Below are 23,344 nucleotides of genomic sequence, written 5' to 3' on the forward strand. Positions count from 1 at the left end.
ATCAGCATGAAAAGGTCTGAGATGACAGAGCCAGTGGTGGTGGTGGCCAGGGGTAAACTTGGCCTTCGTGGGTGTTTTCCTTAGCTGATGGTGTGGGTCCGAGCAAAGGCTCAAACTCCTAGCAGCTGTGAGGCCCTAGACACCAGGCACCAGGGCAGCCGGAGGCTTGAGGGCACTGCCCCCACAGCCAAAGACCCACCCTGGCTATGACTTGGCCACTCATGGGGGTCAAGGGCAAGGTGGCTGGGATTCCATTCCCCCTTCCTTACCAAGGTCAGACCATTTCTTAGCCAGAACAGAGAGGAAACCTCCACAGGGATGAGGTTTAGGGTCACAGAGGAACTGACTCCTTGCCATGGCTCTTAATGTTGTGTCAGAGGGCCTGATGAAGACGGGGCAGGCTGACGTGGTCTCAACCTCTGTACCACATACATTCCAGGCCTTAGTCTCCTCATCTGCACCGTGGGAAGACCACTCTTCTCCTTGGTACTGAAAAAGTAAAATGAGGCAACCTGTGAAAGTGGCTTGGATGGAAACGGGACGAGGACCCACAGGCACCAGCTTAATTTTTATTGATTAGGTTTTAAAACAATAGGACCCGGGAAGGGGAAAGAACAATGTCCTACACTCCCGAGGCCCCCAGCTGGAAGCATTTCCTTGGGATTCCTAGGACCACTCTGGATCCTGGGGGAAAGGCAGATCAGAAAGACAAGTTTTGGCAGAAGGAGAGAGCGTTGCAAGGAAGGAGGTCGAGTGCCCGGGGTGCCAAGTAACAGCCCGGTTAATTCCCAACTCCTCATGTGTCCCCAGGCTAGCCCAAGCAGCCAAGTTTTAGGATTGCCTCAGCTAAGGGTCATGTGATACTTGGGAGACCTTGAAGCTTTTGGAGTACATTTATAGAGAGTGTGTATATTATATGTATTATAATATATAATATATGATCATATTAATTATACATTATATGGTTATATATAATAATTATGTATAATTATATATAATTATATCACATATATTATAATATATAATATATGAGTATTTTAAATATATTATAATATGATTATATTAAATCTATATTATATGATTATATATTAATATATACTTATATATAATATATTAGATGTTATATATATTATATATAATTATATATTATATATTATATTAATATATACTAAATTATTATGTGTATATTATAATATATATAATAAATGTAGTGTGTATGTAGTCTTTTTGAATATGAATACACACACACACACACACACACACACAGTCTTCAGTTTGATTCTGGACTTCGCTCAAATCTTGAAAAACATCCAGAGGCTGCTATTCGTTGTGTGGGATGAAAACTTGGTGTAAAATCAGATGTAGCCTCTAGTCTCTTCCTTGTCACTTTCTCCCTCAGCGTGCCTCAGTTTCCTCATCCATCGAATAGGAACAAGAATACCCTTATCATAGATTTATTATGTGGTTCAAACTAAAAACAAAGCCGAGAGAGAAATTCACTGCAAGGGAAGGCGTTGTGGTTCCGATTCTCCCCATACCTGCTGCAGTTGGACGTAGTGACCTGCGGTTGACATGTGGATCTGAACTGCAGGCTTTGCATAAGAGCTAAACCTAAAAGGTACAAGTGAACCCTAACCAAAATACTCATGCAGCACTTGCTCTGTGCCCAGCACTGTTAAATGAATTAAGTGCTCACGAAATGGCCACTCTTGTCATTTGTCGGCAGTCACCTCGTGCAGAAATTCAAGCTTCCAAAGTCTAGGGCAGCAGATGATGTGAGCAGAGAGGGCAGGGGGACAGGAGGGTTCCTGGAGAGTAGGGAATTTGAAAGGAGTGGGCAGAATCCATCCACCACAGGCTGGCTTCGAGGCAGGGCGTGGAGCTCCCCTTCCTCCCCAAGCTCCAGCCCCATGATTGACCCTTGGGGCCACTCAGCAGGCTCTGCGCACAGCCTGGGGAGCTGACAGTCACAGCGGCAGCTTTTGACCACAGCTGTCACGTGAAGGCTGGGCTGGAGACTCATTTTCACTTTCACTCTCGGTCTTGTTAAATGGAAGAGAGCTTGTGGGAATCCCAATCCCTTGGATGGAGCCTCCTAGAGAACCGCCAGCTGAGCACGAGTTTCAGGTAGCATCCTCGCAGCAGGAACAGGTTTAGGCTGTCTCACTCACTTTCTGGGGTCATGGCAGAGAATCGCAGCCTCTTGGGACCTGTGGAATAACACGAGCAGATTTTTAGGGGCCACCGACTGCGTGCCTGCCAGGTGCTCCGCATTTGTCCTCGTTACCTCATTTTGCCTGACTACACCTCCATAGGCCGATATGCCATTATTATCTTCCTTTTATAGATGAGTAAAGTGAGGCACCGAGTAACCTGCTCCCCATCACATGGCCAGGAGGTGGCAGAGCTAGGGCTGAGTATAGACAGTGGGGCACTGGGGCCGTGCTACCGTCTACCACTGTGCAGTAAACTTCTCCATGACAGCTGTGCTTCCGAGGGTTTGAAACACTGTCATGATCCTATGGTTCATTCACCTGTCTGTCCAGCATTTATTCAATACCTATTGTGCACCTGGCTTTGGGTTAGTTCCTGGGGTTACAACATGAGTGCAACAGAGTCCTGCTCCTCAGAAGTTTCTGGACTTTCTAGAGAGACAGGCCCATAGCAGGCAGTCCAAGCAGTAGAATGTGAAGGGGGCCCTTGGAGGCAGCAGAGGACTCTCAGCCATCAGGGAGGCTTCCTGGTAGAGGAGATGCTGGAGGTGTTTCTGGAAGGGCACCTTCAGGGCAGGGTGGGCTGACGAGTAGTTCCATCCACAAACACAGCCAAGGATGTCAAGTGGCTTGTGCAGCCTCACACGCCTGACCCAAGCCCCTGGCATGACCCAAGCCTCTGGTGGAGCTTGGTGTGGTGGAGGATGGCTGCCAGCCTCCTTCTTGGCCCCGCCCTCCCAGCTGTGCCTCCTCTAGCCCCCAGTTTTCTGCTAAGACATCTGGAGAGTGACCACCTTCCACCCCAGCCCCTCAAACAACCACATAGACCTACCCCATTCACTGCCAGTTCCTGGGCAGACCCATGGCTGCCTGCAAACCTGGGTTGGTAGAGAGGGGAAGGAACTAGGAAGAAAAGGACCACTTTTCTTTTTTTTTTTTTTTTTTTTTTTTTTGAGACGGAGTCTCGCTCTGTCGCCCGGGCTGGAGTGCAGTGGCCGGATCTCAGCTCACTGCAAGCTCCGCCTCCCGGGTTCACGCCATTCTCCTGCCTCAGCCTCCCAAGTAGCTGGGACTACAGGCGCCCGCCACCTCGCCCGGCTAGCTTTTTGTATTTTTTTAGTAGAGACGGGGTTTCACCGTGTTCGCCAGGATGGTCTCGATCTCCTGACCTCGTGATCCGCCCGCCTCGGCCTCCCAAAGTACTGGGATTACAGGCTTGAGCCACCGCGCCCGGCCGGACCACTTTTCAAATGCGATTTGGATCCTCACTATAGCCCTGCCATGGTCCGTGCCTCTTTTCCCATTTCACAGATGTGGAGACTAAGGCCTCACTTAAAAGAGCACCAGCTCTGAATGAACCAGGCACTGCTCTGAGTGGATTTACCCAAGTAATTTACGTGGATTAACCTAAGTAACCCTCTCACAGCCACTTTACAGATGTCACCTGGGGAAAGGTGGGGCTCCTCAAGAACCAATGTTTGGGGTGCTGCAAAGAGGGCAGAAGAGGCACTCTTGAAGGCCCTGGGGGGGCCAGGCCTCCCCTACTCCTCACTGGCCTTGGACTAGCCCCTCCCTCTGCAGGCCCCTGGCTTGGCTGGGCAAGGCCTATTAGACTCCTGCTTTCCTTGGGAAAGGGCTATTTTTGATTCCAATCAGCCTCCCAGAGTGTCCCTTGAGGCTGCTGGCCTCCCTCCAAGACTTAGGCCCAGAAGGCCGCCCAACCCCCAGGCAGAGGGCTCAGAAATCAAGCTGGGCAGCATCTTCATGACAAGGGGAAACTGAGGTCCAAAGAGGGGCAAGGCATCACCCGAATCATTGCCGTCTCCCAAGAAATAGGTGCTCTGACCATGTCCATTTTACAGATGGAGAAACTACTATTCTGGGGGCTCTCCCGGCTAACAACCAGTAAAGCTGGGGTGTGAACTGAGTCAAGCTGGCTCCACACACTGCTTCATAACCTCCCCCTCACACTAGGGCTGAGCAGCACCACCTGTCCCCCAGCAGATGCCGCCATAGCATCCCTGGCAGTTGTCACCAGCCTACGATTGCATCAGTTCAGGGATGGGGAGTTTCCTGTCCTGAAGCAGCCCGTGCATTGCACACTTACTAACAGCCAGACCCATTGCACACTTACAGCCAGACCCACAGCTGAGCCTGTACACACGTGAGCCCTTTTGACTCTACCACCAACCCCATAATAACACTTGCTAACATCTCCACTTTATGCGTGAGACAACTAAAGATGGGTAACTTACCCAAGAACCCTTGAAGGCTGGGGACCTCCGTGGGAAAAGCAAGAGATATGTGTGGGTCCACGGTGGGGTGGGAGATCTGCCTCCTCAAAGGCAGAGGCCCTCTCTCTCTCAAGTAAACTCCATAACAGCTGTGCTTCCAAGGGTTTGAGCACTGTTGTGGTCCTGTCATTCATTCACCTGTCCATCTAGCATTTATTAAATATCTATTGTGTACCCAGCCTTGGGTTAGGTCCTGGGGTTACGAGTGTGACATAGTCCTGCTCCTCAGAAGTTTCTGGAGTTTCTAGGGAGACAGGCCCATAGCAGGTAGTCCAAGGAGTAGACCTGTTCAAGGTCCTGTCAAGGTTAAGCCCTTCTCCTCCTTCTGCATGTACCTTCCATGCAGCAGGCAAAGAGGCTGGTGTGGTGCCTAGGGCACAGATATAGGCCGGGGGTGCTGGGCAGCTGGGAGGATAGCTGGCTGCAGCTGGATGAGGGTGGGTCTGCCCCAAACCCATGTGTGTGCCAGTTGCTTTGGTCAGTGTTCCTAGAATTGCCAGAAGGAGCATTGGATTTGAGGTTGGAAGCTTTGAATCCCAGCTTTCTAACTGTCTGTCCTCCTATAAACCCCTCACCTCCCCCTCTAAACTTTACCTGCCTCATCTGTAAAATGGGACCAATAACGTAGGAGCATCAAGGCCCTTTTGGAAGGAGAGGGGCTGTAGAGGAATTAATTCAGTGAAAAAGCTTCATACTTTCCGGGACTGTGTGAGGGTAATGACATGGATAATTGGCCAATGTAAAGTCTCTGAGTGGTGTCAACCCATGGGAGAAGCTTGGGAAGGGCCTGGTGAGTCTGGAATTAGCTGCGAGATTGGTGATTCTGGGTGACCATTACCTGGCTGCCTTCGCCTCCAGGAAGCCACGTGGTCAGGGAAGGGCCTTCCCTGATGTGGTCAGGGAAGGGCCACTGCAGCTGCGTGCTGTCTATGAGTCTCTGGCCCACACCAGGCTGCAGGGCCAGCAGCTGCCTGGAGATGATGAGGGGTCCTCATTAAAAAATCATGTTACCCCTTACAAGCTGCCTACACATCGTAGCTCACATATGCTTCTATAGCATAGCGAAGAAGCTTGTCTCTTTCCCATTTTTATTGATAAAGGAACTGAGGCCCAGAAAAGGGGAAATGACTTGCCTCAGGTCATATAGCTAGTAGGTTGCAGAACTGAAAGTAGACTTAGAGGTCCTGACCTCCAGATTCGAGATCCCTCCACTCTCCCCGGTTTTCTGTTCCCCCTTGGCCAATGCTAAGGTGTTTTCGTCGACATGGCCATAGGGGATCCCCAGGGACAGAGAGTTTAAGGTTTAATAGCACAGAGCCAAACCAAACGTCTCGCTGAGTTGCAGCCGCTTCAGAACCGAAAAATCTGCGGAAATCTTCCAGCCCCAAAGCCTCCTTTTGCAATGAGAAAACTGAGGCCCAGAGTGGGACAGGGACTTAGCCGAGGTCACAAAGCACTTTGGCATTAGCATGGCGATTATAGCTCAGCCTGTGACTCTTAGTGCAGTGCTCTTCCCCCTTGTGCCCTGGCTTTGAGCTGACACCTTTAGATGGTGGCACCAGGATGCCAGGCCAGGTCCTGGGCACCAGCACTTCCTGCTAGTTTAGCACCATGTGCACTGAGCCCCTACCTTGCACCAGGCGGTGGGGTATGTCAAGCCAAACCAGCTCTAGAGAAGAGGAGGGTGTCATACCTCACTGGGCAAAGCCCATTCCCCGCCCCTCTGAAGGCAGACCTAGGCCAACTCAGACCTGGCAGGGACCCCAGCCACACGGATGCAGTGAAGGGGTGGGAAGACAGACGTGGGTCAGCTGGAGATGGGGCTCCACCCAGCTGCACAGGTACCTCCTGCCAGTACCAGAGTGCCAGAGGACAGGCTCTACTCTACCCTGCCATTTAACAGATGGAAAAAATGAGGATGCAAGAGAGGAAGAGAGGTGCTCACGGCTGACTTGGGACAGAAACCCAAGTCCCTCAGTTCCCTGTCCTGGGCTCCTTTGACAATAAGTAAAACTGCTGCTGCTGCTGTAAATAACAGTACTCCAAATATCAGGCATAAAATGATTGTGAGGTCATGACCCTTTCCCTCCCTTAGTGTGGACCACAGAGTGGCCACCTGACATATTAATCTCATTGAGCAGTGGTTCTCAACCCTGGCCACACACTAATATCACCGGAGAAGCCTCTAGCATTGCAGTGCCTGGGTCCCAGCCCTGAGGCTTTGAGTTCATTGATATGGGGCTGAACCAGGGCCTTGATATGTTTTCAAGACTCTCAGCCAGGCCTGAGAGCCATCTGTTAAGACGATTTTAACTGTCTATAAGAGAAAACCCAACTAACATTGGCTAAACCACAAGGATCTTCAGTACCTAACAAGGAGGCTAGGGTGGGCAGAACCAGCATTGGTTCAGCAGTTCTGCAACGTAATGAGGGATCCAGAAAAACTATTACTCATTATGCCAAACTCATCGTATCAACCTGTCATTCACTGTCCCCCTCATGGTCACGAGATGGCTGCTGCCACTCCAAGCATCAAGTCCTCCAAGCACAAAGCAGAGGTTGGGGCAAGGAGTCATTTTGTTCACTACTCTCTCTTTTATTAGAAAGGAAAGTCTTCTGTAGGAGCACCCCAGCAGACTTTCTGTTATAACTCTTTGGATAAAACTAGGCTGTATTCCCACCCCTGGACTACTCACTGGCTGAGGCGGTGAGATTGTCCCACCTGGCTTGAAGCAGTCATGACTCATCCATGGGACAGGGCACCCTGTTGCCTAGACAAAGTCAGGTTCTGCTATCAGGGAAGATGGGGGAAATGGCCGTTGGGGAGGACCATCTGCAGGATCTGCCACACCCTATGAAAATGGAGCTGTTTGGCCAGCCATGCAGTGAACTTTGACCTCCTCACATAAGGTGCTGGCCTTGGAAAGAGGATGCAGGGTCAAGTCCACCCATGAACTACTGATCACAGCTCAGGAGAAGTTCCTCTTCCCAGAAGGATTTGGGTAGGCTTCCCAGAAGAGGGCACTTTCCCTGGGCCTTGAAGAAGGAGAAGGCTCCTCTGAGAAGGTTGGGCTCAGGTGCCCGGGTGGGTTCTCTCTGGGGCCGAGGCTGAGGGGCAGCAAGCTCCAGTGGGAAGCTCTTCTCTTGGTGATGGCAGAGGAGCTAGAGCAAACCCCAGTGCCCACATTTGTCATGTGTCTCCTTGACGCATGTCCATCAGCACTCATAGGCCAGGGCAAATCATGCAGACTTGAGGTCCATATCAATAGGGAAGGGTGGGGAAAGATCTGCCTCTAGGGAAAGGGAGTGAATATTTGCTGAACAAATCAAAGTAATGCACTGGTATTCAGGGTATTTTTTAGAGGGCCATGTGATTCAACGTTCAGCCAGGACCAAGAACCATTGACCCATACAGTGTGAGTCAGCCAGCCAGAACAAAAATCAAGCTTAGTTGATTCCACTTCATTTTCTTAAAGCAGTTGGCACCCAACTGGAGTCCATTACTCTCTGAGGCATTTTTAAGAAAAGAGTCACTGGAATTAACATGGAACATTATTTTAATGACTGATTTTAACTAGATTGTGTGATTTCAAGTAATGGGTCTGTGTCTGATTCATCTCTGGTATTCTCAGGCTGGCCACAGTGAAAAGAAATGGAGATGTGCCAGAATCTATGCTCTTGGTAACTGGTATGCAATCCTGCGTAAGCTCCATGAGGGCAAGGATTTTTGTCTGTTGGAATCATCGTTGTATCCTCAGTGCTTAGAAGAGTGCCTGATACAGAGTGGATGCTCGACAAGTGACCTTTTAGTTAATGTATGCATAAATACATAGATAGATAGGTTATCTGGAATGGAAAAATAAACAATGGATGAGTGGATGATTGGCTGGATGAATGTATGGTGGGTGGATGTGATGATGCATGAATAAATGGATGGCTGGGTGGATAGACAGGATAATGGAAGGATGGGAGGACAGTTGGATGGATGGCTGGATGGATAGAAAGATGAATGGATGGATGAATGATGAGTAGTGATGATGACAGAATGACAGATAAATGGTCAGATGAGTAGAGAGATGGATGGATAGGAGGATAGATGGAGGGCAGTTGAATGGGTGGTGGATAGTTGAATATATGGATAGAGGGGTGGATGGATGGGAAGGTAGATAATATATACGTCGGTGGGTAGATGGATGTATGGGAGGATGAATAAATGGATGGATGGTGAGATGGGCTGGTGGGTAAATGAAGAGATGAGTGGATGGATGGATATATAGATGGATAAGTGGTTGGGTGGGTCATGTGACCAAATGGATGAATTTTAAAATGAATGTGTTATTGTCAATGAAATGCACACCCTTCCCTGTGGGTAAACATAGCTATCCTGCAAAACTGTTCATGACCAGGATGGTTTTGGTTTCCTCACAGGGTTTTCTGATTTGCTGTTCCTTCCTCCCCACTGGGTGTCTGTTCTGGAGGCCAGGGTGAGAGGTGGAGGAGGATGGCCACGCAGATCAGCACTCGGGGCAGCCAGTGTACCATTGGGCAGGAGGAGTACAGCCTGTACAGCAGCCTGAGCGAGGAGGAACTGGTGCAGATGGCCATCGAGCAGAGCCTAGCGGACAAGACAAGGGGCCCAACCACTGCTGAGGCCACCGTGTCTGCATGTGCCAACCGCCAACCTGCCCATTTCTACCCATGGACCAGGTGAGCAAGGCGAGGCTGATGAGGGGAGTGGGGCCATCTAGGACATCCACAGACTGCAGATCCCGAATGCTGTTAATCCAAAACCAAGGTATCTTGGTCTCTAGGTTGCCTTTTCCACCTTTCTGATTTACATTTGTTATCTGAACTTACTGAGCTCTGGCTGTGCCAGGTACTGCAGTGGGTGCTATACACACTCTGCCTCCTTTCACCCGCTTAAGGACCCTCTCAGCGGGCTCTGGGTTATAGACCCATTTAGAAGAGGAAACTGAAGCTTAGGGCTGAAAAACAGGCCCAAGATCACATAGCCAGTAGATAATGCTGCAGAGATCGGGGCTGCCTGGCTCCCTATCTTGCAATGCAGCCTCCCTTGAAAAACATGTCTGGTGAGCAAGGGATGTCTGCCCACAGGGCCATCCTGTCTCCTTCTTCTGGCTCCCCCTCTCAGCACCACTTCATCCTCTCAGTCACAGGACTTTCTAAAGCAGTGCCATGCAAATATGACACCAGCCACAACTGCAATGCATGGATGCAATTTTAAAGGTTCCAATAGTCACAGTTAAAAAGTAAAGAGAAACAGGTGAAATTAATTTTCATTGATATTTCACATCTGAAATATCACCATTTCCAGCAATATATTTGTATTTCCATCAATATAAAATTATGAATGAGATTGTTACCACTTCTTTTTGTCCAACAAGTCTTTGAAATCCAGTGTGTATTTTACACTCTCAGCGCATCTTGAATCAGACCCGCCACATTTCAAGCGCTCCCCAGCCACATGTGGCCAGTGACTACGTTATCAGACGGTGCAGATCTAGAAGACACCTTCTTTGTAGGAGGTGGGAGCTAGAGAGATGATGAAGCAGAGTGGTGACTGATCTTAAAGTGCATTTGGAAAAGACCTATATAAGCCATAAAATTGCTTTTGCTCCCCACCACCCCCAGCCAAGGTCAAGTGTGTTTGGGCATGAATGGCAGGGCATGGGAATTGCTGTGACAATTGTGTTGATGCGCCACAAATCTCATTGTGTACAACAGCCAGCTGGCTCCCTGTGTGACCTCAGGCAAGTCACTTAACCTCTCAAAACCTCAGCTTCCTTCTCAAATAACAACAACAATAAACAGACTTTTTCCGATGCGCAGTCACAGTTTACAGGGGATGAAGGTGGGTGATGGTGCATCTCAGCCCTGTCCCCTAAGTGACTTTGCCCTTGCCAAGGCTGGACCATCTCTGTCAGGCTGGCTGGGCAGGGGCCCAGAGCTGAGGAGCCCCTTTTAAAAGGGAAGGTGGGCAGCTGGAAAGAGTACGAAATCTCCAGGTTACTAAGCCGCCCCCGAGGGCGTTCCATTCTGAAACCCAATCTGAAAAACAGAAACCTGAAGCCAAGAACTGGGTTCATCTTGGCTCGTGCTCAAGGTAGCCCTGGTTCCTGTTCTGGCTGGTTCAGCCAAAGACAGACCACAAGTTCCTCTTTCTCAGAAGGGGGTCAGATAAAGATAGAGCATGCTGCATGAAGCCAGCACGTCCCCCCAGGTGTCTGCAGCCTTCTCCCCAGCATAACAGCCCTCTCAGTAGTCCCGGGGATGCTTGGAAACGTTAGAACAAAGTGGGCCCTCGGCCTCCAGACCCCGACTCTGCCTTCATCTGGTGGGTAAGGAAATGGAGGCCCACAGTGGACCATGAACATTTATTCAACTTCCTGCGGAAAAAGCTCCCCCGGAGAACTGAGACCATTTCTCCCAGATCAAGCAGCCCTCATCTGAGGTCCAGCCCCACAAGCAATATAGCAGAGGAGGGTCAACCTGCATTTTCTTACTCTAAGAGTGACCTGAAACCTCCTAGGTTCAGTTCTGCACCTTCGCTTCTGGAAGGAGGCTGGGCTTGGGTCCTGCTGGGAAGAAAAAGCCCTTAGATAGAATGTTTAATGCAATTCTCCTCCCCCCAAATGCACATTGAGCACCTCCCATGTGCCTGCCACACATTCATTCAGTTAATGTTTACAAAAGCCACCCAAAGTGGATGCTTCTGTGTTCATTTTACAGACGACAAAACATGCCCACAGCAGGGCCAGGCATGGAACCAAAATCTGTCCCACTCTGAAGTTCAGACACTTCGCCAGGCTCTGCTGATGCTGTGAAGGCCTCTGTTTCCTTCCCCTACCCCACCTTGAGGTGAGGTTTTGACCTCATTACGTCCGTCTCCTACTCACAGAGGCCCAGGGTCCCCAAATTCACACGACACACACGCACTTGTGCCATCACACCCAGACACGCATTACAGTGGGTGCAGGACCCGAGACAGTCCTTGTTCACTTTTATCTGTCCAAATAAATCCACAGCAAGTTTAGCAACAGGATGTCACCCTTGTCCCCAGGCAATCCACATGGCAGCTTCTTCTCATCTTTGCGTCTGAGATTAAGCGTCACCTCCTCAGCCAGTCCTGCCCTGACCACTGTCCCAGGCCAACTGGTTTTTCACCTCTTACGCGCTCTCGTGGTTGTTTCCTTGTGCCTTGACCTTGACTTACAATTCTTATTTATTTGTCTGCTTCTGCCATTAACCTATGCTTCCAGTGAAGTGCTGTGTCCGACCTGTGGCAGGCACCACATGGCTATCTGTGAACGAGTGAATGGGTGAGTAAAGGAATAGATGAAAAGGCAGCAGAGTGGAAAGAGAACTAGGTCTAGAGATTCAAATTCTTCCTCTATCACTGGCTGTGCAACCTTAGGTGAGTTGCTAGCCCTATCTGAGCCCCATCTCAGATAGGGCTAATGGCCTCATCTCTAAAATAGCAACAGCGAAAATGTGCTGTGCTCCCCTTGCAGTATTCCTGTGAAAAGCAAATACGATGAGGTGGGTGTTGGAGCCTTCCCACATCTTGCAGCTGGTATTGACCTCCCTGGCCCTGTCGGAGTGCTCCAGCACCAACCTCATGACTGCCTCTGCTTCACAGACAAGTTTCTCGGGTCTTCCTGGGACGCCCTCCTGAGAGTGTTCCCAACTAGACTGTGACTTCCTGGGGGACAGACAGCTGAGCTGATATTGTTTATTTATTTGTTTATTTTTTAATCTCCAGAGCCCAGCTTAGAGCCTGGATCATTGTGGCTACCTAATAAATGTTTTTAAACAAATAAATACCTTTGAAACCAATAAAATGCTCTGGCAATGTAATTGGTCATTATTATATTGTGACCAAAATGGAATCCACTGAGTCTTTGGGATCTTAGAAATGAAAGTCAGATCAGTATCCCAAATAAAACAGAATTCTGTTGAAAACCATTTCCCAATTTGCTTCTGTCCCACTTCAATGTAAGGGACAGAATTTGATGATAATCAAATGAGGGTCATTTGCCAAGCTTTGGTCCCCTAAGGGAGCCTGAAGAGACAGACCTAGCTTCCTATTCCATGGAGAAGTGGGATCCTTGAACCCATGAAGTGCAGAGCCCAAGGTTTCCATGAATGGACCAGTCAGAGTGAGTCCAGGAAGCTGGGTCTTCATAATCTTTAAACTTCTGCATTTTATTTAAGATGCATTTCTGAGAAGACAAATGAGGAAAACATGAAGCAGGAACTGGCTGAGGCTGATGTGTGCACAGCTTCAAACAATTCACATCAAGCCACCCACACTTACTGTGCACTTATGATATGCCAAGTTGCGAATCAGGGCTGGGCCCTGCTCTTCCTAAGATCACAGCCTAATGAGGGTGAAGGCCCAGAACTACCTGATGACACAGCAGGGAGAGCACAGCTTGCTGAGTTACAGAGGGACACTACAAAATGTCAATTCACTTAGTCAAGGAAGTAGGCTTTGCAGGATGAGTAGGAGTTCGTCAAGCAGACTAGAGGAAGCAAGCCTCTTTGAGCCTCAGTTCCCTCATTTGCAAAGGAAGCCAATTACATCTCCTTCACCAAGTGGACTGGGGAATTAAATGAGATGCTTGGTGCAATGTGTCTGTTACAACAAGTGCTCAATGAATCACAGCTATGGATAGGAAGGCAGAGTCACAGCAGCTTGGAATTCATATTCTCCTCCACATGTGATTCTTCTCTGGTCAGCCCAGAAAGGATGGACTGGCTGGTGGGTGAGGGAAAAACAGAAACCTCATGGGTGGGAGGCCGATTCCAGAGACCGTGCAGGAACCAGGGTGGGGGTTAGTTACATGCTATGGGCTCTTTTGTCTACCTAAGAGGGCAGGGGACTGGCTCTCCAGGAGTATGAGATCTTAGTCCACAAACACACAATACCAAGATTGCCATATGGGGTTTTAATCCTTCAAAGACTTTTGTTTTGTTTTATTTACTTAAATGTATCCAGTGCCTGTGTGCTAGGCATCATACTCTTGATATCTGGGCTTGATGTGGGTTGCCGTGAGGCTCTGGTGAGAACAGAGGGCCTGGCACAGTGGCAGGCATGGGGTGGACTCTCATGGCACAGTGGCGGGCGTGGGGTGGACTTGTGACATGGGGTGGGCGTGGGGTAGACTCATGGCACAGTGGTGGGTGTGGGGTGGACTCGTGGCCTGGTGGCGGGTGTGGAGTGGAATCTCGATTTTGTTAGCTTCCTCCTCTATTAAGGTGCCTACTTGCCCCTGCATTCAGCCAGGCCCAGCCCAATCGCTGCCTCCCTGGGACTGACCTGGGCTTCTTACTAACTCAGACAGAGCAGCCATCCGTTGACTCACCTGGCAACTAGGAGCACTGTCCTCCCAGTCCATTCTCTGCTCTCACTGAGCCTGACTGTGCCTGAATTCGTGACAAGCTGGACTCCAGGGTCAGGTGATGGTGACACACTCTCCCCAGAACCTGCCCAGTGACACACAAAGGACGGAGGCCCTACCTGGGGCTCTTCCAGGGCATGACCTGTACCCACATCCTGCCGAGGCCAGGCTCATCTCGCCTCTGATGACTCAGCCCAGGAGGTTTGCTCTGTTGGTAATTCCCCTGCTTGGAGCCCAAGGCAAAATGGGGCCTCCAGCCTTGATTGGCAAGCGCATGAAACCCAGCCAGGGGCCCTGGCTCCCCATCCAGCCCTGAGACTCACAGCTCAGTAACTCTGAGCAGTCGCCTTGCCCAGTCGCCAGCCCCAAAGCCAGTGGACGCACCCCCATCTCAGTGCTCCCAGAATGAGCCCTTCTGCCTCAATCTCACCCTGTCCTCCATGACTCTATGGCTGTGTGTAGCCGGTCTCCCTCCCTGCTGGCTTCCAAACATCCTCAGGATCCACAGAAAGATATATCTTAAGGAGCTGCATGGCTACGCAGAGCTGGGCTCTGGGACTGAGCCAGAGCTGGGAAATCTTTGTTGAATGCAACTCAGTTTGTCTGTTTCCTCATCTGCAAAATGGGAACAGTACACCCACTGCTTCCATCAATGATGGCAGGAGGATGGAAATGAGGAGAGGCTCAGTATGCCTTCGTGAACATTTGCCCTGCACAGTTGTCAGAAATTGTCATCATCACCATCTCCCTCCATGTCCATCAGCCTCAACATCCCGGCCACCACTGCTGCTGCTATTACTATGCAGAGACAGGTCTTTGTTTAGGATGGTGCAGTGGGCTTTTTCCCAGTGCTTTATTATCCTGCTAAAAACATTCTAACAATGGCAAGTAATCAGAGGCCATGCGTGCACTAAGCATGAGGGTGGCCACGACCCAAGGATCCTGGGAGGTAGAAGCCCAGGGCCTCATCAAGAGGATAGGGCTGGAGATAACCGAGGTGAGCCTGGCCCCAGGCTGCCTCCATCTGCCCGGCTCTCTCTCCTTCTCAGGACCAGGCACTAATGCAGAGGACACTGAACCCAGCAGCTGTTAGGGCTAAGGAGGGGCCCTGGCTCTGTAATCTGTTGGACACTGAGTCTCTCCACAGCTACAGAAGTAGTGAGGACATCCCCAGTCTGGTCCTGGTCCCACTTCTCCATTTTGCAAATAAGGAAACTGAGGCACAGAGAGGGGATGGGGCTTGTTCAAAGTCGCAGGGCCAGTCAATGTGGAGGTCGGAGAGCTAGAGAAAGGATGAAAAGGCAGGAAGAGGCCAGGCCTTCAGAGGACAGAGTGTCATCAGGAGCTGGGCAGACAGTGGTGGTCTGAACCTCTGCTCCACCTGCTGCCCCGCTGCAGGTGACCCTGCGCAGTTACATCCCCTCTCACAGCCTCCGTGTCCTCATCTGTAAAAGGCACCCCCATCTACGGTCGATGGATGTGGATAAATGAGGGCATGTGCCCCAATGTGGGTCAGTAGAAGGCCAGGAGCAGGGGATGGGAGAAGGAAGGCGGGAGGGAGTGACAGCAGTGAGGATGAGGAAGGCAGCCAGGCCTGCAGCCAGCCCTGAGAGCGTGAAGCAGAGGGGTGAGCAGGTTCCCCTCCTCCCGCTACCCTTGCTCCTCTCTACCAGACCCTGGCCTTGCCGGGGTACCCACAGAATCTGTAGGCTCTGGCCCGGCCAGAAAGAGTGTGGGTGCTTCTCAGGGTCATAATTACCCCATGCCCCGCAGGCTGTGAGTCACTAGTAGCAAAGTCCCCCCCCCAGTCCCCTCCAGAAGAGTGTGGTGAAAGGCCAGGGCCACTAGGGTGTCGAGAGCGCCAGGCCTGACCTACTGGGGGTGGGGTCAGTAGGGGCCACATACCCTGTTTTCACGACAACCTCAGGCCAACTCAGATTTGTGGAGTGGCCATCCCACCTCCTTCCGGCTCTTCCACTCTCACAGAGCCTGGTGGGGTGGGAAAACTGAGGCCATAGAGGCAAAATGATGATAAAATGAGGAGTTAGCACGTGTGGAACACCCTCTGTGCCTTATACTCCACTAAGCTCCTAACACAATTCACTTTCTCAGGCCTCACCGGCCATCGAGCACAGGCTCTTTTCATGCCACCTTGCAGATGGGGTGACTAAGGCACAGAGAAGGTCAACCTGTCCCATGTCACATGACCAAGGAGTGCCAGAGCCTGGATGTGAACCTGTGTCTGCCTGACTACAGCCCTGGTTCTGACACCCTTCCTCGTGCATCCTATAGTAACGCTACAGAGGTTACTATAGTGTCTGCTCCCACCCCTGGGACAAGATCCCCTAATGAGGGGCCGGCAGGTGGGCGTGGGGGGCACAGGCACAGCTTGGTTTCTCAGCTTTGCTCCCCTATCCTCTGCTTCCCCATGAATCTCTCATCCAGCCCTGCAGGGATCTGCCTGGCCAGCGGTGAGCCTGAGCCCCTTTCATCCGGGGACCTGCTGACCTGCCATCTATGGCTCACATCCTTCTGGGTGAAGAATGTCACCTTGCTTCCTATCTGCCTCTCTCGTGGTTGGCTGGGGAGGGGGACCAGGGGGTGGAGTGAGGTTAACCTCATTGTTGTCTTATATGGTCATTTAAATCTCCCAGGGCTTCCTCCAAGGGCCAAAAATAATCCAGAGACACAGCAGCTGTGTCCAGCACACAGAGAGGACCCGGCCATCTGCTTTGGTTCAGAGCCCTGTGTCTGTCTGTCAGTCAGTCTCTCCCCGGCTCTCCCTCCATCCTCGTTCCTGCCTGAAGCCATGACCCGCTTCTCCTATACAGAGTACTTTTCCCTCTTTCACTCCTGCTCTGCACCCTCCAGGTCCACTGCACCTCCTGAGAGCTCGCCAGCCCGGGCCTCGATGGGCTTGTTCCAAGGGGTCATGCAGAAATACAGCAGCAGCTTGTTCCAGACCTCCCAGCTGGCGTAAGTGACTCCTGTCTGGCCCCAGGACCATCCAAGTTCACTCCCCTAATTGGGATGGCAGGGAGGGTGGGAAGCAGGCCCACGGCCCCCAGGAAGGCAGAGGGCACTATGGAGGCACCTGCCATGCAAGCCCCTTCTAGGGGCGTCCCCTTGGGGCCCAGCTGCTCCTGCTGAGCTGGGCTTGGTGGCCACAGACTTTGGTCCTCAAGGAACTGCCAGCCAGGCATGCTGGTGATCCTCCCTCAGATGCCCCCAGCATGGGACCTGAGTGCTGGAGGAGCCCCATGGGGCTCTGAAACTGGGGACCCAGCACGAGGGAAATTGGGAAGATGGCCTTAGCACCCCAGAGGCCCAGAAGAGCTTGGAGTTGAACTTCATGAGTTGGCTGCACCCTTCTGTTTGTCCCAGTCTCACTTTCCTCCATGCCATCAGTCTGGGTCCATCCAAAATGCCCACAATCACAGCCTTTGTTTTGTTTTGTTGTCCTTGTTTGTGAAGTGCCAGGTGCTAAAATCCAGAAATAATCTAAGCTGCAGGGGTTCTGTTTGCCTGGCACCAGGGGGCAGGGCTAATGGGTTCCTTAGAAAATAATTCTGCCTCCCTCCCCTCTTTGTACCGCTGGAATAGTGACCCCAGAAGCAGCCAAAAGCAAAAGAGGGGCCCCATCCCTGGAACCGCGTTTCCTCACTCAGTTACGTTGTAGAGAAGGGAGGAGGCAATTGGTCAGTATTTTCTTTCTCCTTCCCAGCCTTTTTCAAATCCTGCCGCCCTCCACTTCCTTGGTGTGGGGGGTGTGTGGAGTGGTTGACAATCTGGAAAAGGGAAACCCAGTGCCGGTCTCAGCTACTGCCACCTCCCGCGTGACTGCCTGAGAGACGCTGGCAACTCTGAGTCTCCCTTCTCTGTAGGACACGGCAACGTGACCTCTAGGGTCCCGTCCAGCTTATTACTTTCTGATGGCCTGACAACCCCAGCACCCTCCCCCACCCACAGGGCAGAGACTTTGTCTGAGGTCACAGAGAAGCTGTGAATGTGTGGGCTAAGAGCTCCAGGGTTCTTGCATCACAGTTGGAGAGACCTAAGCTGGGCCGCAGGTCCTGAAAGTGTTCTCACGACACTGCACCGCACCCTGCTTGCCAAGGCCACGAGAAAAGCCAGCCCTCCTCCCTTCCACTTCAGCTGGGGTCCCATTGGAGACCCTCCAGGAAAAGGGGGGCACATACCCGCACTGGGCTTTTCCTGATACTGACAGGGGCTGCTCTGGCTGCTCCTAAGTGGACCTCGTCAAGGTGACAGTGACGGCGTTGATGGGGACTTCAGGACTTATCTGATCAGTTTCCCATCGTCCTTGCTGGGTCTGTTGCTTCACCGGCATCTGTGCTCTGATGCTATTAATAACCAGAGAGCCTGAGAGCAGGAAGAAGTGCTGCTCACGCTGGAGGAAGTGGCTGGGAGGGTGCAGGGGCTGGTGGCAGAGACTCCCAGAGCCCATCCTAGCCCAACATGGTGTGGGGGTCCTGGGAATGAGGCTTGCCTCCAGCCTCACCTTCTCCATCTGGGAAATGGGACTATTGATGCAGAACCCTCCCCAAAAGTGGCTCTGAGTGCCATAGCCATCGTGGTTCTCATGGACTCTCCAAGGATGGGGCAGGGAGCTCAGTGAATGAATGAATGAAGGAAGGAAGTAATGAATGAACAAAGGGACTTTAACAAGCCAAGCAAGGAACAGCTTCACTTTAGCCCTGAAGTCTTTTTGACATTCAAAAGTTTTAAACTGTGAAGGCTTCGAATTTATTAATCCTTCCAGTAAATTTTTTTTCTGCAGCTGGATATACTGGGAGTGGGAATAAGTGATGGGGCAAGGAGAGGAGTTGGAAGACCCCAGAGAGATGCTCAGGGTTAAGAGGGGCCCCCGAGGTGGGCATGCCTGGTCAACGTTAGAGTGCTATACTCAGGGAAAGCATTTAATTATCACAAGTGCCTGGCATGTGGGTGGTTAGCCACCCCTTAGGAGGCTGGCACTGTGTGCCTGAATCCTCTTGGTAAAAATGATCTTGGTATGACATTCACTGCAGCCATGGAAAGCCACAGGGATTAAGGGGTCCCCCAGTCCTCTTGCAACCACTGGGCTGCATGGGGCTGAGTGCTCATCCTAGAACCAGCGGGGACCAGGACCGAGTGACCCCACTGCCAGCACTCCCTGGGAGAGAGGACCTTTGGTCTGGCCTCGGCCTGACCTTGAGGACTGACCCACTCCTTGCTCTCGCAGGCCTGTGGATCCCTTGATAAAGGCCATCAAGAACGGCGATGAAGAGGCCCTGAAGACCATGATCAAGGAAGGGAAGAATCTCGCAGAGCCCAACAAGGAGGGCTGGCTACCGCTGCACGAGGCCGCATACTATGGCCAGCTAGGCTGTCTGAAGGTTCTGCAGCGAGGTGAGGGTTGGGCTCTGGATGTGGCAAGAGGTGGGAAAGGGACTAGGGGAAGGGATGCTGCTCCTGGGGCTTCATGTTCTTTGCCCACAACCACCTTGATGAGAAGGGCAGGCAAGGGTGTCACCTTCATTTGTCAGTTAGTCACAGAGTTAGGAGAGGGGAAATGAGTTGTCTCCACCCCCCAACAGACACCCCCTGCTGCCACCTCTCCAGGCCTCTGAGGACAGGAGAGCCTAATTCCTAGAAAAGGAATGAGGGAGGGCTGACTTTTAGGAGAGCTGCTGCCAACTTGTTCCAGAATGTCCCAGGGGCTGATTTGGTGTGAAAAATACTGCAGCTGTGCCTGTACCCGGCCAAGGCTATCCCCCACCTGCTGTGGGGCCCTGGGCCAGCCATGCCTCCTCTCTGAGCCCTGTCTTCCTGCTGAGCCAGGCTCAGAAGGACAACTCCTGCAGGCAGGTGTCACCTCTGCCCTGAAGCAGCACAGACCCCAAACGGTCCCCCACACTCCAAGAAACCACAGCATGTAACAGCGGGTTTCCAGCAATGACTGGTGTGAGTTCGAGGGAAGGAAAGGAGTATTCGAAGAGGGAGGGGCTCAATTAGGGAAGGCTTCTCAGAGGACATGGCATCTGAGCATGGACTTGTACAACCAGGAAGCTAAAATGGCCCTGTGAAAGGGCCAGATGAATGCAGTCTGTAGTTGGTAAATTTCAGAGGATGTCACACATTGTTCTTGAAATTGGGAGGCAATCTGGAAAGCCTCTGTGTTGCGGGGCCTAGTATCTTCTTCCTACATGAATTTCCCGGTGGGCCCTCCCTAGCGTACCCAGGGACCATCGACCAGCGCACCCTGCAGGAGGAAACAGCTGTTTACTTGGCAACGTGCAGGGGCCACCTGGACTGTCTCCTGTCACTTCTCCAGGCAGGGGCAGAGCCGGACATCTCTAACAAATCCCGAGAGACACCGCTCTACAAAGGTGAGGTCCCCATCCCGGAGTGGGCTTTCCTGAGGAAGAATCCAGAAGGTGGGTGGGCAACAGGGAATGTTGCTCTCATAAGTGCATAACCCCCAATGTGGCCCTGGTCAAATTCACAATTTATGTAACTGAATCATTCATTCCTGCATGTATTTTACCAACATTTTCCAACTGCCTCCCATGGGCCAGGATGCTGAGGGACACTAAGGGCTCAGAGCTGAAAAACTATAGTCCAACCCGTGCACCCTCCCAGCCCTGTAAACACCCACACACAGACAGCAGTGAAGAGCTTGGCAGGGGGTATTGTGGGAGCATGGGGGAGGGGCACCCAGAGGAGGGGTGCCTGAGCTGAACCTCAGAGGAGGAATTACCCGCTGGCCAAGCAGGGGGAACCGCACAGGCAAAGGCATGAAGGTATGCAAGAGCATGTACCTCTGGGACATTTGTTTAAGAAAAGCAAGGCCTCCTGGCTTACTCAGTACATCATCCACGGACACTGGTTGGCTGCCCTAGCAGTACCAGAGTCAAAATCTAAATAATCACAACAGCTAGCATTGATCGAGTGTTTAGTATATGCCAGGCACTGTTCTCTTACAGAACCCTCATGTCCATCTACACAAGAGGTAGGCATTGCCAGTATCCCCTTTCACAGATGAGGACCTAAGGCACCGAGACGTGAAATGGGTTGCCCAGGATCACGCAGCTAGCAAGGGGTACCCCAGTGGTTTAAACTCAGGGAGGTGGATGTCACACTGCACTCAACCACTTCATTCTAAAGCATCCTGTCCATGCCCACATGCTGAAGCAATCAGCTGGGGTCTTGCAAAAATGACCAGGCCTTTCTTTGTACTTGGAAAAATTACAGATATCCTTGATTTCCCATGTGTCTGCTATCCAGTGCTTGGAACAGCTTGGGCAGCAGGAACTGTGTAGTAGGTCTTTGGATCCACTGCAGACCCACTGTGGAAGTGTCTTCCCTGGAATCCGTGCCTGCCAGGGCACCATGGCTATCACCTGGAACCTCAGCTGTCCAGAGGGAGCGCCCAGGAAGCTGGGCAGCCCACAGCCAGAGCTTGGTCTTGGTCTAGCAAGCACACCTACTATGTGTCAAGCACCATGCTCATGCCTTACACACAGTCTCACTCCCATAGCATCCACTCGAGAAGGTTTTATTCTCTCCATTTTACAGGTGAGAAAATCAAGGCTTAGAGAGACAGAAGGCTTGGGCTATGGTCCTGTTTGAAACAGTACACATGCAGCCTCCTCCTGCTGCTGCCAGTCTCCCTGACCCATTCCTCACTCCTCCTCCCACTGACACACAGAGAAGCTTCCAGGGCTGGTTAATTTGGACAAGTGCCCAGGTGACTCCAATACCACCTGCAGCTCCTGGTGAGAACTCTGGGGCCAGAGCCAAGGGCACGTTTGGGGTCTAGAGAGAGATAAGGCTTATAAAGGAGGTTAGAGCGGGTCAGGAAAGACTTGCAGAGCTGTACTCACAACCTGCATTTTACCCTGAACTAAATTAGTAGCCTTTGCTGGAGCAGGGGGAAGTTCAGTAGGATGATGACACTGTCCACTCCTCATCTAGAAAGAGTCTCCCAGCGTTGGTAATGTGGAAGACTGAAGCAGGTACCATTGGAAGGGGAAACGATGGGGACATCCTGGGACATCCCAGGGGACAGAGACCTTCAGCCTGACTACCTGGGTTTGAATTCCAGTTCTGCCACTTAGTATCTGTGTGACTTTGGGCAAGTCACTTACCCTGTCTGTGCCTCACCTTCCTTATCTGTGAAAGGAGATAACATCACTACATCCTTTAAGGGAATTTGGGAGGATTACATTAGTTAATCCTGTAAAATGTGCTTAGAACAGAGAGCCTGGCATAGAACCAGTACTATATATATGAATCAACAAGTATTCTTGCTAATATTAGTATCAGTGTTACTTTTAGTTGTCTATCCCAGGTTCAATGCACAGATTGGAACTTAATACACATGCAGTGGAAAACTGAATGAGTGGATGAGTGAATGGACAGGTGAATGAAAGCAGTCTCTGCTGGCCAGTTCCTGCCAGGCCCTGCTGACCATCCCTGCTTCCCCCTGAGCACAGCCTGTGAGCGCAAGAATGCGGAGGCGGTGAAGATTCTGGTGCAGCACAATGCAGACACCAACCACCGCTGCAACCGCGGCTGGACCGCTCTGCATGAGTCTGTGTCTCGCAATGACCTGGAGGTCATGGAGATCCTGGTGAACGGAGGAGCCAAGGTGGAATCCAAGAATGCCTACGGCATCACCCCCTTGTTCGTGGCCGCCCAGAGTGGGCAGCTGGAGGCCCTGAGGTTCTTAGCCAAGTACGGTGAGTGGCCAAGGGTCCCTAGGTCATAGAGTCCCCAGAGGGCACACGGGAAGGATGTTAGAGGTCAGCTTTAAGGGAAGGCGAGTTAGGGGTCATCTTGTGGGCACACTGATGGAGTGAGTTTCCTTCTAGAGTACTGTGTTGAGAAACATCCTGAGGCTGTGTCCAGGCTCAGTGGGAAGAGCGTCGGGATCCACTAGTGACATCTGCCATTAGCACAAATATGGGGGTGTGGCCCACGAACCACCTATTTGCCATTTATAATCTAGTCCAACATTTTCATTTTACAAACGAGGAGTCTGAGGCACAGAGAGAGGAAGTGACTCATCTACAGTCCTATAGCAAATTAGTTGTAGAACTAGCTAGACTCTTTGTCTCCTGACACCCCAACCGCTTCTCTTTCCACCACATCACACTTCAGGGCCAGAAGGAACCTCAGGCAACATTTAGATCACCTCCTCCTTTTATGGGTGATGAACTCAAGGACCAGGATGGGAAAGTGATTTGTCCAAGGTCACACAGCAAATTAGTGGCAGAGCTGGGACGTGAACCCAGGTCTTTGCCCTCTTTGCCTGTGAAATATCTCAATGGGAGAAAATAACACAATATGGCCTGCATTATGATGGCCCAGTAGCAGAAGACCCCGAGACATGGCAGACTTGCTT

General features: G+C 51.4%; 1 protein-coding gene and 1 long non-coding RNA gene across 6 annotated transcripts in view; one reads left to right on the plus strand and one right to left on the minus strand.

Annotated features, from left to right (window-relative positions):
• ASB2 (ankyrin repeat and SOCS box containing 2) overlaps positions 1 to 23,344 on the plus strand; it is a 42,767-nt gene that overhangs the window by 3,788 nt on the left and 15,635 nt on the right. Inside the window, exons 2-6 of one of the 3 annotated variants that reach the window (XM_033191497.1) lie at positions 8,936 to 9,214; positions 16,804 to 16,908; positions 19,178 to 19,344; positions 20,169 to 20,324; positions 22,434 to 22,679. In XM_033191497.1, the coding sequence (XP_033047388.1) occupies positions 9,009 to 9,214; positions 16,804 to 16,908; positions 19,178 to 19,344; positions 20,169 to 20,324; positions 22,434 to 22,679 (880 nt within the window). In that variant the 5' untranslated portion in view covers positions 8,936 to 9,008. Of the gene's footprint in view, positions 1 to 8,935; positions 9,215 to 16,803; positions 16,909 to 18,111; positions 18,239 to 19,177; positions 19,345 to 20,168; positions 20,325 to 22,433; positions 22,680 to 23,344 lie in introns of those variants that run through there. The other 2 variants (XM_033191498.1, XM_033191499.1) reach the window with 2 other exon arrangements.
• On the minus strand, positions 1,246 to 18,271 carry LOC117071495. Of its 3 annotated transcripts, none has more exons than XR_004432324.1 (4): positions 18,132 to 18,271; positions 11,032 to 12,750; positions 9,892 to 10,060; positions 1,246 to 2,210 (listed from the first exon to the last, which is right to left on the minus strand). It is a non-coding gene; the product is annotated as an uncharacterized LOC117071495 (long non-coding RNA). The 3 variants fall into 3 exon arrangements; XR_004432325.1 differs by lacking the exon at positions 1,246 to 2,210 and having other exon boundaries at positions 9,210 to 10,060; positions 11,032 to 11,103; positions 12,605 to 12,750; XR_004432323.1 differs by lacking the exon at positions 1,246 to 2,210 and having other exon boundaries at positions 9,210 to 10,060.

This window comes from Trachypithecus francoisi, unplaced genomic scaffold (assembly GCF_009764315.1).
Source record: "Trachypithecus francoisi isolate TF-2019V2 unplaced genomic scaffold, Tfra_2.0 Lachesis_group3, whole genome shotgun sequence".
Lineage (NCBI taxonomy): Eukaryota > Metazoa > Chordata > Mammalia > Primates > Cercopithecidae > Trachypithecus > Trachypithecus francoisi.